Consider the following 13,577-nt stretch of genomic DNA (forward strand, 5'->3'; position numbering starts at 1 on the left):
TTCAAGAGCCACACAATATGTGTGAAAGAGCCACATGTGGCTCCTGAGCCGCAGTTTGGCCACTCCTGATATAGGAGATTGTAAGTTGCTCTGAGCCTCTGATTCAGAGAAAAGGGCGGAGTTTATAAATTTGCAGTCGTCATCTTCTTCAATGGCTACAAGCTTGGGGGCACCTGATCTAGCCTGTTTTTTAATAGGGCAGTGCTTTTTTTTTAGCGGGAACTCCTTTGCATATTAGGCCATACACCCCTGATGTAGCCAATCCTCCAAGAGCTTACAGGACTCTTAGTACAGGGCCTACTGTAAGCTCCAAGTGGATTGGCTACATGAGGGGGTGTTGCCTAATATGCAAATTAGTTCCTGCTACCCAAAAAAGCTCTGAATAGGGCTAATAGACTCATCCCCCGCTACTTAGTTACTGTACTGTGGCCTGTGTTGCCAATACTTAGGTTGTGATACCATCCCAACAGCGGTGCTGAGAAGAGCTGAAGCGCGTATTCTAACAGCACACCCCTTAGACCAGAGGTGTCAAATTTAAGGCCAGCAGAAGCCATCCCGTCTGAGGCTCTTATCCGACCCTCAAGCAACTGGCGTGAGGGAGGGAGCAGGAGGCTTCTGGGAGTGGAGTGGGTGGAGTCAATCCAATGGTGGCTTCAGCACAGTGGAACAACCTTGCAGGAGTCAATCAGAGCCCCTGCCAAGGGCACTTATTGGGCTGCCAAGACCCTGGGCCGGGCGGGGGTTCTCCTGCCTGGGAGGTTTCCAGCCTGCTGGTCCACATTGGGCAGGCGGGGGGGGGGGAACCTCCCCCAACATTGCCAGCGCAATAATGTCACCCGCAAATGACATCATCGCACCAGCGCGTGCTGGCTACTCTAGGCGTTTCCGGGATAACTCTGTGGTTTTTCCCAGACACTCTAGTATTTTGGGAGGGTAAACTCTATGGTACAATAGGTACCATAGAGTTTTTACCTTCCAAAATGCTAGAGCGTCTGGGAAAACCATAGAGTTTCCCCGGAAACTCCTACAGTGGCCGGCGCATGATGTCACCAGCGCAATGATGTCACTCGTGGGTGACTTCATCACGCTGCACACACTTTGTCATGCAAAAACAGTCCCCCACCAGAGACCGCGGGGAACTTGGCAACCCTAGGCACTCAGCAAGTTTCTGTGGCATAGCAGAGACTCGAACCTGTGTCTCCCAGATCCTAGTCAGACACTCTAGCCATTACGCCACACTGGCGCTTGATACCAGTTGGGTGGATGCACCAAGAACAATGAGAGCTTTCTACTCCATATGTCAGAGCAGTTGGACCTCTTAACCACTGATTGGTTGTTCTTTCTTCCCGTAGAGCTACGTAGTTGCTGGGCAACTGGTAACCTCCTACAAAATCAACCCCTTTGTTGAGCATCTGTGGGAAGATGACCAGAGGGGCGTCACAAAGCATACCATCCTGAAAGAGATCAGCACACCCCCACAGCCTGCACCACTCATAATTAAAGACAGTAAGTATTTCCTTGTGAATAAAGCCAACACAGTTGGTATAACTGCTGCCCGCCCTTGGGTGTTGGGGAGGTGGCCGGAATACCTGCTATGGGGGGGGGAAGGCCAGTTTGACTAGGCTCCAATTCAACTGTTTTGAATCCAGGTGAATTCAGCCCTACTAATCGTGGTATGAAGGGCTTTTTTGTAGCAGGAACTCCTTTGCATATTAGGCCACACCCCCTGATGTAGCCAATCCTCCAAGAGCTTACTGGGCTCTTCTTACAGGGCCTACCGTAAGCTCCAGGAGGATTGGCTACATTGGGGGTGGCCTAATACACAAAAAAGTTCCTGCTGCAAAAGAAGCCCTGATTTTGGTATGCCTACGTAACCCTGAGCAGCAGAGCGGACAGGATATCTGGAACGGGTTCTGAATATGTCCAGAATTTTCTCATCTGCCTGTTATCTGTGTGAGTGGGGGGTCCATCCTTGAACTGCCCCTCTAGGTCTGCAGCCTTCCAGTTAGATGAGGTGGAGAGGAACTATGACCCGTGATCCAAGATGAGATGGAAGTCTTGCAGGAAAGATGGGTCGTCCTACCTAAAAAGAATGGCTGGGCTTGTTTGTGGTAACAGAAGAGACTGGCCAGAAGTGCCCCCTTTTGAGACCGGGCTTGGGAAGTGAAGATGTTCCTTTCTACTCCAGGAAGCAGAAAGGTCCATCGTTGCTGACTGAGCAGGTGAGAGACTTTGAGAAATGGCCTTCGTTGTAGACCAGGGGTGGCCACATGTGGCTTGGGACCCACATGTGGCTCTTTCACACACGTTGCGTGACTCTCAAAGCCTCCACTGCCCTGCCGGACAGCGTGGAGAAGGCATTTGTCTCTTTAAATCACTACTCAAATTGAGCCAGCTGCATTTAAAGTTAAACCTTCCCTCTTTCCCTCCTTCCTTCCTTCCTCCCTTCCTTCCTCGTGGCTCTTACATTAAGCAAACTTGGGCGCCTCAGTTGTAGAGCTTCCAAAGGAAATAATGGCTCAGTGGTAGAGCTTCTGCTTAGCAAGCAGAGGGTCCCAGGTTCAATCCTTGGCATCTCTCGTTAAACGAATCTGGTAGCATTAGGCAGGTAATCTGAAAGACCTGTGCTTGAGACCCTGGAGAGCCGCAGTCAGTGTGAGCAGACCATATCGACCTTGATGGACCAGTGCAGTATAGGGCAGCTTCGTGCGTCCATGTGGACCTGTCCTATCCGATAGTTATCTTTATCGTGCAGGCACCAACATCCCTCTCCAGCTCTTCAATGTCTCTGCTGGGCCCTTCCTGCCAGATGTGGGGCTAGTCAGTGTGAAAGTGGACGGTTCGGGCCCCTGGTCTCTGCCAGAGGTTGAAAAGCAGGGCTGTAAGGTCATCGGATACAAGCACCCTAACAGCAGCAATGACTTCATCCTACAGATCCCTTTTGACACACCTGGAGTCGATAAAAAAGTGAGTCCTGCCTCCAGCTAACTTACACCTAGAAGCAGGAGTTTTTTTGCAGCAGGAGCTCCTTAGCATATTAGGCCATACCCCCCTGATGTAGTCAATCCTCCAAGAGCTTCCCGGGCTCTTCGTACAGGGCCTACTGTAAGTTCTTGGAGGACTGGCTACATCAGGGGTGTGAGGCCTAATATGCAATAGGGCTGCCATGCCCCCGATCCGGGCGGGGATTCCTCCATCCGGGAGGTTCCCAACCCACCGGCCCATATTTGGCCAGTGGGGGGAACCTCCCCCGATGTTGTCGGTGTGATGATATCACCCGGAAGTGACGTCATTGCAGCGGCGACGTCATTGCAGCGGCCACTCTAGGCGTTTCCAGGGAAGCTCTATGGTTTTCCCGGACGCTCTAGCCATTTGAGAGGGGAAAACTCTACGGTACAATAGGTACAATGGCTAGAGCGTCTGGGGGAAAGTCCCCCACCAGATTTGGCAGTCCTATATGCAAAGGAGTTCCTGCTACAAAAAAAGCTCTGCCTAGAAGGCATGACCTGGCTAACCACTGAAGCTCGGAAACATATTAAGGGCTAGTCTGACATTTGGTGGCACTTCTATTTTGACCATCTCCTGATTTTGAACAACTTGCCGGCTTGCAAGCTTTACCTATTTAAGGCTTTAAACAGAGTGCTATTTTGGAGATCTGACCCTTTTTAGCAACTATTTCAGGCTTTGTGACCTAGATGCCTCTATGCGACAGTGCACGCCTACCCACCCTTTCCATGACCTCCGAGAAATCAGAAGTCAGCCAGTGACTGCTCCAGAGTTGTGGAGCTTTACCCAGACAGCCTTGGCTTATCCCTGCCAGGAAACGGGCTCTCAGATAGGCTCCCAGGCTCTCGCCTGAGCAATTCCATGCAAGTCTGCTTCCACTGCAGGAGGCAGGAGACGAAGTTAAGAGTCCCTTAAACGTGAAGCTTAAGGACTTGAGCAGGAACACACAGGGATGCAGTACTGGCTGGCTTGGCATCAGGGGGTGTGGCCTAATATGCAAACAAATTCCCGTTGGACTTTTTTTTATGGTAAACCTAGTTTGGCTTTCTTCCTTCCCCCTGCCGCTGCTGCTGCAGCCGCCACTTGCACCCCCGGCCTGCTGCCACCCCCCCCCTGCTGCTCTGCTCACTCATTTGCTGCCCCTCTTAACAAAACGCGCAGGGGCGGGCTGCTGGGAGCCAGTAGGCCTTCCTTTTAGTCGTGCCGAATGGGAGAGGGCGGCGAGTGAGCAGAGCGGTGCCAGCAGGCCAGAGAGGGCAGGGGCAGACCGGAGGGGGCTAGCAGTGGCGGGAGGTAAACGGGAAAGGGAGGGAAGGGGGGAGGAGGAGGAGGCGGGTGGCTGCTGCGCCTCAGCGGGGCACTGGGGTGTGTGTGGCAAGGGGGCGGCAGGTGGGGGCAGCATGCCTGGGGTGCCAGGTAGCCATGGGCCGGCACTGCTTACAGGCAAAGGAGTTCCTGCTACCAAAAAAAGCCCTGTGGCAAACAGTGCAAAATCCAAAACTAGGGCCAGGACAAACTGAACTGCGAGGCTGGGACGAATGCAACTGTGGAAACCGTCTTGGTGTTGGCTAACCCAGATTCTGCATTCTCTTTCCAGTATGTGTCAGGTCCTGTCAGGAATTATACCTTAAATATCACGTTTGGGTTCATCGTGAGCCCCCACTTAGAGCCCTTTGACGTCCCGGTCACTCTCGTTGCCCTCGTCGCCGACGCAGGTGAGTTGGGCTGGGCTTGGTACACATTTTGGTGGATCCACAATGGATGGCATGTTGCGACAGAAGGAAATGATGTGATGGCAGGTGGGCGTTCTCGGTATCTAGGGCTGCCAATCCTCAGGTGGGGCAGGAAGAAGGTCAATACACCTCCGCGAAAAACCAGCCTCAATGATAATACAAAACTTCTAAGGCGGGGGTGCCCAACGGTAGCTCTCCAGATGTTTTTGCCTACAACTCCCATCAGCCCCAGCCAGCATGGCCATGCTGGCTGGGGCTGATGGGAGTTGTAGGCAAAAACCATCTGGAGAGCTACTGTTGACCACCCCTGTTCTAAGGGCTTTATAAGGTGAGATTAATCACACAAACAGAAAAAGACCGCTGACCACAACCCGCACCGGAAAGACTCACAAATGACAAATTAATGCCAAATTCTCCAAAAGGAAAGGTCCAGGCTGTGGCAAAGGTCGATTCTTAAATGGAGTCTGAAGCTCCAGTCCTTCTTCCACAATTGAGAGGTGAAGCAACCCAGTGCAGCAAGGCACATATGGAACACGACAGGGCTGTACGCGATGCCCCATTTCACTCAAACCTTGTACAAGTTTTACAATGCCATTGTACAATTTTCAAAGAGAGCAAAGCTTCAGGATTCTTAGCCTGGGGTTTTGTGTCCCTTCTACATTTCCTCTTATTGGTAGATATCCAGCAATAAGTCTTCAAAGCTGGAGGGTGGGGGGGAGGGGGAAAGGGAAATGTCTGCTGAGCACGACATTATTCTCTATGAGGACCAATTCCCATAGGGTATACAATGGAGAATTGATCCGCAGGTATCTGGGCCTCTGGGGGGGGGGGGAGTGTTTTTTGAGGTTGAGGCACCAAATTTGCAGCATAGCATCCAGTGCCCCTCCTCAAAACACCCCTCCCCCAAGTTTCAAAAAGATTGGACCAGGGGGTCCAATTCTATGAGCCCCCAAAGAAAGTATCCCTACCCTCCATTATTTCTTGTGGAAGGAAGGCATTTAAAAGGAGCACGGTGCCTTTAAATATGATTGCCTGAACTCCCTTTGGAGTTAAATTGTGTTCAATTGTGCTTGTCTCACCCTTGCTCCTGGCTCCACCCCCAAAGTCCCCAGGTATTTCTTGAGTATTTCTTGGCAACCCTACCTACATCAGTGCCAAGCTGCTATCACAACACTCAGCCTTGTGTTATTCCTACCATAAAGCAGGAAGATCTGGGGGGGGGGGGGGGGCGTGTTTAGCTGCCAGGAAGAGCCAGTTAGAGTCAGGAAGACCCTTTTTCTTCCTAAATAGAATGGTTGTGGAAATTCTGTTTCTCTCTCTGAAGAGAGAATGTGCATGTGCAGGGCCGGCCCGATGCCCTGGGGCATCCTAGGCAGACTTGCTGCCTGGCGCCCCTCCCCAAAGCACCCCCCCAGCTCCCCCCTGTGGCTCCGTGCCCCCTCCCCACCGCATGGTGTCCCCCCCCGGCCCCCTCTGGTGCTCCACTCGCCTGCCTGCCGCTGCTAAAAGCGGCAGCGCTTTGCTCACTCTGTTCCCCCTGGGGCTCACCGGCTAAGCTTACTTTTAGCCAGCGAACCCCAGGGGGAAGAGAGTGAGTGGAGCGCTGCCACTTGCAGCGGGCAGGCAAGCAGAGCGCCTGGGGGGGGCGCCGCTGCACTGGGGGGTGGGTGGGCAGGCAGCGATGACCTGGAGGGGGCTAGTGGCAGCAGCAGCGGGGAGGGGAGAGGGAGGCAAGCTAAGCACTTGCCTGGGGCACCGGAGAGGGGGGGCGAGAGCCCAATTTGCCATCCCCGTCTCTCGGCGCCCAAGGCAAATGCCTAGTTTGCCTAATGGAGGGCCGGCCCTGTGTGTGTGCATGAAAGGTTACACCTTGAATAAAACCTTGTTGGTCTTAAAGGTGCCACTGAAATCCAAACTCTGTTCCACATAAGGTTGCCAAGTCCAATTCAAAAAATATCTGGGGACTTTGGGGGTGGAGCCAGGAGACATTGAGGGTAGAACCAGGAGCAAGGTTAAGACAAGCAGAATTGAACTCCAAAGGTAGTTCTGGCCATCATATTTAAAGGGACTGCACACCTTTTAAATGCCTTCCCTCCAGATAGGGGGCTCATGGAATGCCTGGTCCAATCTTTTTGAAGTTTGGAGGGTATTTTGGGGAGAGGTACTGCATGCTATGCAGAAAATTTGGCGCCTCTATCTCAAAAAGCAGCCCCCCACCCAGAGCCTCAATTATCCACGGATCAATTCTCCATTATACCCTATGGGAATCGGTCCCCATAGGGAATAATGGAGTGTCCAACAGACATTTCCTTCCCTCCCCCGCTTTCTGATGACCCTGATCAGGGGGAGGGCCTCCAAACCGGGGGATCCCCTGCCCTCACCTGGGGATTGGCAACCCTAGTTCCACGGCTTTAGTCTACCTGGATCTGACAACACATAATTATTATTAGGCCTCTAATGAAGCCTTGGGCCTCAAGTGTCTGATGTTGTCAAACTTACAGCATCATTAACTCTGTGTTAACATTACTGTTTGAGGATTCCACTCTCTCTCTCCTACTAATTGAAGGAAGGAGCAGAGATAGTTAAATGGTGGAACAGAGCAAGAGGGAGTCAGAAAGAAGAGAAGCAGCGGCACCCTGGTGTGTCTGGGCATTGTTCCCGCCTTTTGAGATACTGCCTCCTGTCTTCTAGTATTACCTCAGGCTACCGGCTCCTGTGATGATGAAGCCCTCTACTTGGTGATGAGACGTGGCAACGTGGACCAGGACTGGCTGCCCTTCGTGGAGGACACCCTCTTGACACAGGAGATGGCCCACCAGCTTGGCTACACCTTCCATGACAATGGAACCCACCTTGCCCTAAGGGTGCCCCGGAATGCTGCCCACGTGGTTTTTGAAGTAAGAGGAACTTCAAATGCCAAAGAAGCAGGACTTTTATTTTGTAGCAGGAATCTTAGGCCACACCCCCCTGATGTAGCCAATCCTCCAAGAGCTTCAGGTAGTTGAATCACATCGTTCATGGCTATATTTGAAAAGGAAAGGAAAGGTCCCCTGTGCAAGTACCAGTCGTTTCCGACTCTGGGGTGACGTTGCTTTCATAACGTTTTCACGGCAGACTTTTTACAGGGTGGTTTGCCATTGCCTTCCCCAGTCTTCTACACTTTCCCCCCAGCAAGCTGGGTCCTCATTTGACCGACCTCGGAAGGATGGAAGGCTGAGTCAACCTTGGCCTGGCTACCTGAACCAGCTTTCGCTGGGATAGAAGTTTCGCTGGGATTTAGAAGTTAAAGAAAAGGGCCATGATCAATATGTATGATCAGTGATCACTAGAAGCTAAAGGAAAGGGCAATGATCAATACATTTAGAAGGCAAAGACAGGCAGTGATTGAAATTACTCATTTTCAACCTTGAAAATGTAAAAGCATGTGCCGTGGTGCTCGCTGGGTGTGGCAGTTGTTGGAACTAGAAAGAGTACCTTATCTTCTTACAACTACTAGAAGCTATCTAAGGCGTAACTTTCAGAGCTGAGCCCTGGCTGCCTTCAGGGCCACTCCCCTGCAATGTGTAAATCATACCCTCCATAGCCCATTGACCATGCTTCGGTACGAGAGTTTTGCCTGGTGTACAGGTCCCAGCCAGGTTCAATCTGCAGCTAAAAGGACCAGGTAACAGGTGATATAAAAGATCTCCACATGAACACGCACTGTATTGATGTTGTTAGCAGCCTTGAGCCTGCTTCGACGGGGAGGGTGGGATATAAATAAAATGTTGATTGATTGATTGATAGCTGCCTTATACTGAATCGCGCCTTTGTTCCATCAAGGTCAGTGGCAGAGGTTCTGCAAGGGCTCAGGTAGAAGTTTTTCCCCATCACTTACTGCCTAGACCAGGGATGTCAAACTCATTTGTCATGAGGGCTGGATCTGACATAAATAAGACCTTGTTGGGCTGGGCCGGGCCATGTCGGACCAGGCCATGTGTGTACCTATTTAAGATTAGGTAGCAGAGATATAAACTTTGTAAAGGACACAGACAAAAGCAATTGAATATATTTTTAAAAAACTTAAAACTTAAGCACTCATTGGTCTTAAAGACGCTTTCTTTGAATTTCTCCCATGGGATCCAGGGAACTGGGCAAAGGAAGCTCTGACTCTTTCCTTCCTTCCCCAGGGGACTGGTGGTGGTGGGGAGGAACTTCAGCCAATAGAAGGAAGAGAGGTTGACTCAGTGGTTCTGTTGTATGATTGAGAGAGCCTGGAAAAATTAGCTCTGCCTCCCCCCCTCTTCTTCAAGGGAGGAGTCTCAGCCAATGGAGAAAATAGTTTTGCTCTGTAGCTCCTGTGCAATTAAGCAAGCCTTACAAAACAAACGTATGCAGAAGGAAGCAGGAGAGAGGGAGAAGGAAGCAGATGACAGCCAGTTGCTCAGGGGCTTGATAGGAGCCCTCCGGGGGCCTGATTTGGCTCCCGGACTGCATGTTTGGCACCCCTGGCCTAGACAGTTTAACTGGAGATGCTGGGAGTTGAACCTGGGACCATCTGCATCCCAAGTAGATGCTCTGCCACTGAGCCACAGCCCCTACCACATCAGCCATTGCCGATCATAGTAGTTGTGGTGGAACACGATAGACTGACGGACCGACTCGGTATAAGGCAGCTTTGTGTGATAGGTATTTCTGAGTGTATGTGGATGAGGAGATGACACAAGCCCACAGAGATTAACTTGAGTGCTCTACCTCAAAAGGGAGCCTCTTCTCCATAACAAAATTAATGGCCTTCTCCAATCTGAATGGCCCTAAAGAGGCCTGGTTTTTGGTGGGCTTCTAATTCTGCCAGAGTTTAGTGCTTGGCTGTTGGGGATTCCTTTCGATGGAAGGTGCCTAATACTTCTGCTTAGCTTTTGACCACCAAAACTGAGTATCGCCTAGAAATCTCCAGTTTGAGCTAAATTGTCTCTTGGCCCTGGATCTGGGCAATGCAGCATGCCTTTCCTACTTCAGGGAGTGCACGCCAACTTATCTAGTCCTCTCTACCCCAGGAAATCCACTCTTCTGGGATCATGGTGACTTTCCAGTTGCTTCTTAAGGACCCTGTCACTCAAGCGGAAATGATGGACTTCTCAATTTCCTGCAGCTTCTCTTCTAAAGATCTCATCGGTAAACTCCTCCTCCACTTTTTCAAAAACCCTCCCCCCCCCAAAAAAAAGGCACTTTGTCTTGCAGTTACCCTTCCAACTGACATACTGAGCACTCAAAGTCCAGCAGAACACTCAAAGTCCAGTAGAGAAATAGTCTTGAACTTCAGATGGTGGCAACTAAACCCGTGGAGGCCCCTAGGCAGTCAAAACCTCGGGAGGCCCCTCACAAATGATCTCAGAGCCGGAGCCCTGCTGCAGCCTGCAGGCAACTTCTCAAAAGCGCCTTTGACAAAGCTGCAGGGGAGAGGCAGAGAGAGGCAAACTTGGCGATGCTGCCAGCAGCAGCCGCACCAGGCAAGTTGGGCAAAGAGTGGCTCAGTTGCTGGCTGTGGGTGCAGGCTGGGAGGGCTGCAAGCAGGGGGGAAACCAGTGGGGGGAGTTGGCCTGGGGCCCCTAAAGGCTTGGGGGCCCATAGGCCAATGCCTACCTGGCCTAATTGTTAATCCGGCCCTGGATGGTGGAACGTATTCAACAAAGCCTGCAGCATTTCCTTTTATTGATAGATATCTAGCAATAATTCTTCACACTGATCCCTGTTTGTGTGTTCCACACAATGTTGGCCATCAGTTATCTCGTTAGAGCTTCCTGCATCCTGGCCAGACTTCCTTGGGGGAAGCGACGATAGAGTTCTTTCCATAATGGTCTCAGATCCATACCCTGATGCCGCTGGCGCAATTGTTGCTGACAGTCCTATAGAGGAAGTGGTCTTCTATGGTCAAGGGCAGAGCTTTTTTTTTGTAGCAGGAACTCCTTTGCATATTAGGCCACACCCACATAGCCAATCCTCCAAGAGGTTACAGGGCTCTTCTTACGGGGCTTAACTGTAAGCTCTTGGAGGATTGGCTACATCAGAGGTGTGTGGCCTAATATGCAAAAGAGTTTCTGCTACCAAAAAAAAATGCCCTGGTCAAGGGTAACTTTACCCAGAGGTTCAGCAGTGGGTTTCTCTTGCAGATTGCTTCCCTAACGGCACAATGATGATCTCTGTCTTGAGGCTGGTTGGCATCCCGGGCTTGGTGCCCTCCGATCTGGTGCTGAGAGACAGACGCTGCAAGCCGTCTTTGGTGACAGAGGAAGGAGCGACATTCCTCTTCAGCGTGAGCACCTGTGGGACTACCCGCACGGTAAGAATGGCCCACGTCTTTCTGGAGGCTGTGAAGACCTCTTCACTTTGCTTTGGCTCAAGAGGATTTTGAGTTAATGCTACAAGGGACTAGACCAGGGGTAGCCATGGCCAAACTTGCTTAACTTAAAAGCCACGTAGAATAAACATCAGATGTCTGAGAGCCACAAGACTTGAACGTCAGATGTCTGAGAGCCGCGAGACCTGAATGTCAGATGTCTGAGAGCCACGAGACCGGAACGTCAGATGTCTGAGAGCCGCGAGTCATGAATGTCAGATGTCTGAGAGCCGCGAGTCATGAACGTCAGATGTCTGAGAGCCGCGAGTCATGAACGTCAGATGTCTGAGAGCCGCGAGACCTGAACATCAGATGTCTGAGAGCCATGAGTCATGAACGTCAGATGTCTGAGAGCCGCGAGTCATGAATGTCAGATGTCTGAGGGACACGAGACCTGAACGTCAGATGTCTGAGAGACGCGAGACCTGAACGTCAGATGTCTGAGAGCCGCGAGACCTGGACGTCAGATGTCTGAGAGAAGGAAGGAGGGAAAGCAAATAGATGGGGGAGGGAGATGTGGATAGGAAACAACTTTAAATGCATTGCCCAAGCCACTGACTGGCTTGACTTGGATAAGTGATTTAGAGAGACTAATGTCTTCTGTAATCCAGCCAACAGGTGATGGGGGCTTTGAGAGCCACACAATATGTGTGAAAGAGCCACATGTGGTTCCCAAGCTGCAATTCGGTCACTTCTGAAGTTGAGTGATTTAGAATGAGGGTGCTGAGCTGATATATGGGGCACCCTGGGGGGGGAGGTGGGCTAGTCTTCTAACTCATGTTGTCTGATAGCAGTTGGGCCTCTGGAGGTGGGTCCTTATCTTTAAGGCAGGGTGCTGTCAACATGCTTGAAGGCACTAGCTCTTGATTTGTTAACTGATCTGATATCTCTTCTTAGGCCACAGACGGGCATAAAACTTACCATTTCCCCCTAAAAAAATCTTCTTGTAGTTCAAGAGTGATACCATGACATACGAAAATGAAGTCCTGTATGTACCCCCAGGCCAAGCAGCACCAGTTTATCAGTAAGTACTTGTGATCAGGTGGGAGAGAAGTTTGGACTATTGACTTGGAAAGGCTGGTCAGTGCATGGACCTTGAATTGTTCTTTTAAAAAAAGTACTTGTGTCTGCGCACGCACGCCTGGAAGTCATGGTGACTTCTGGCAAACCCCAGCCAGTTTGGTGTAGTGGTTAAGTGTGCGGACTCTTATCTGGGAGAACCAGGTTTGATTCCCCACTCCTCCACTTGCACCTGCTGGAATGGCCACGGGTCAGCCATAGCTCCCGCAGAGTTGTCCTTGAAAGGGCAGCTTCTGGGAGAGCTGTCTCAGCCCCACCCACCTCATAGGGTGTCTGTTGTCGGGGAGGAAGGTAAAGGAAATTGTGAGTTGCTCTGAGATTTGGAGTGGAGGGTGGGGTATAAATCAAGTATCATCATCATCATCATCATCATCATCATCATCATCATCATCATCATCATCATCTTCTTAAACTGAGCCAGCCGAGCCAGCCTTACCTCCAGGCGAATCTAGGTAACTACCAAACTGCCCCTACCACTAGGCAAATCTAGGTAACTGCAGACCTTGAGGTGTACCAATACAGTGAGATCAGCATCCTCTATCGACTTGAAAGGGATCTTGTTATCTGGCTTCCAGTATCTCCATGCCTGTTGGCCCTGGTCTTCTATAAGTGCCGTGATGGAACATGGAGAACTTTTGAAAGAGCTGGTCTATTTTTGCATTGTTCACCTTGAATGCTCTGCAAGTGAAATGTTCCATTCTAGACTCACCACCACAATACCAAAGTCAGTTTTGCAAGGTGGTGTAACGCAAATGTCATTTTGTAGCCAACTTATAGCTACCCCAGAGGCTTTTCAAGAAAGCAAAAGAAGGAAGAGGAGGAGATTGGATTTCTATCCTGTCCTCCACTCCAAATCTCAGAGAGGCTCACAATCTCCCTTACCTTACCACACACAGCAGACACCCTGTGAAGTAGGTGGGGCTGAGAGAGCTCTCCCAGAAGCTGCCCTTTCAAGGACAACTCTTGTGAGAGCTATGGCTGATCCAAGGCTGTTCCACTGAGGAACTACTTTAACGGTCAGGAAGTTCTTCTTAATATTGAGCCGAAAACTCTTTTGATGTAATTTCAACCCGTTGGTTCTGGTCTTACCTTTTGAGGAAACAAAACAATTCTGCACCGTCCTCCGTATCAGGGGTCCCCAACCACTGGGCTGTGACTTGTTAGCAATTGGGCCGTGAGTTGTATAATTATTTCATTATATATTACAATAATGTTGTAGTAGGACTCACAATCTCCTTTACCTTCTTCCTTCACAACAGAGGTAGGTGGGGCTGAGAGAGCTCTGACAGAAGCTGCCATTTCTAGGACAACTCCTGTGATAGCTATGGCTAACCCAAGGCCATTCCAGCAGCTGCAAGTGGAAGAGTGGGGAATCATAGTCT

At 50.7% G+C, this 13,577-nt stretch overlaps 1 protein-coding gene across 1 annotated transcript in view; it reads left to right on the plus strand.

The window, feature by feature from the left end:
• LOC132581358 (uncharacterized) overlaps positions 1 to 13,577 on the plus strand; it is a 41,776-nt gene that overhangs the window by 18,311 nt on the left and 9,888 nt on the right. The window contains exons 10-16 of the mRNA XM_060252568.1: positions 1,353 to 1,506; positions 2,756 to 2,967; positions 4,604 to 4,721; positions 7,431 to 7,636; positions 9,776 to 9,893; positions 10,889 to 11,058; positions 12,066 to 12,139. Coding sequence (XP_060108551.1) covers positions 1,353 to 1,506; positions 2,756 to 2,967; positions 4,604 to 4,721; positions 7,431 to 7,636; positions 9,776 to 9,893; positions 10,889 to 11,058; positions 12,066 to 12,139 — 1,052 coding nt within the window. The remainder of the gene's footprint in view (positions 1 to 1,352; positions 1,507 to 2,755; positions 2,968 to 4,603; positions 4,722 to 7,430; positions 7,637 to 9,775; positions 9,894 to 10,888; positions 11,059 to 12,065; positions 12,140 to 13,577) is intronic.

This window comes from Heteronotia binoei, chromosome 13, assembly GCF_032191835.1.
Source record: "Heteronotia binoei isolate CCM8104 ecotype False Entrance Well chromosome 13, APGP_CSIRO_Hbin_v1, whole genome shotgun sequence".
Taxonomy (NCBI): Eukaryota; Metazoa; Chordata; class Lepidosauria; order Squamata; family Gekkonidae; genus Heteronotia; species Heteronotia binoei.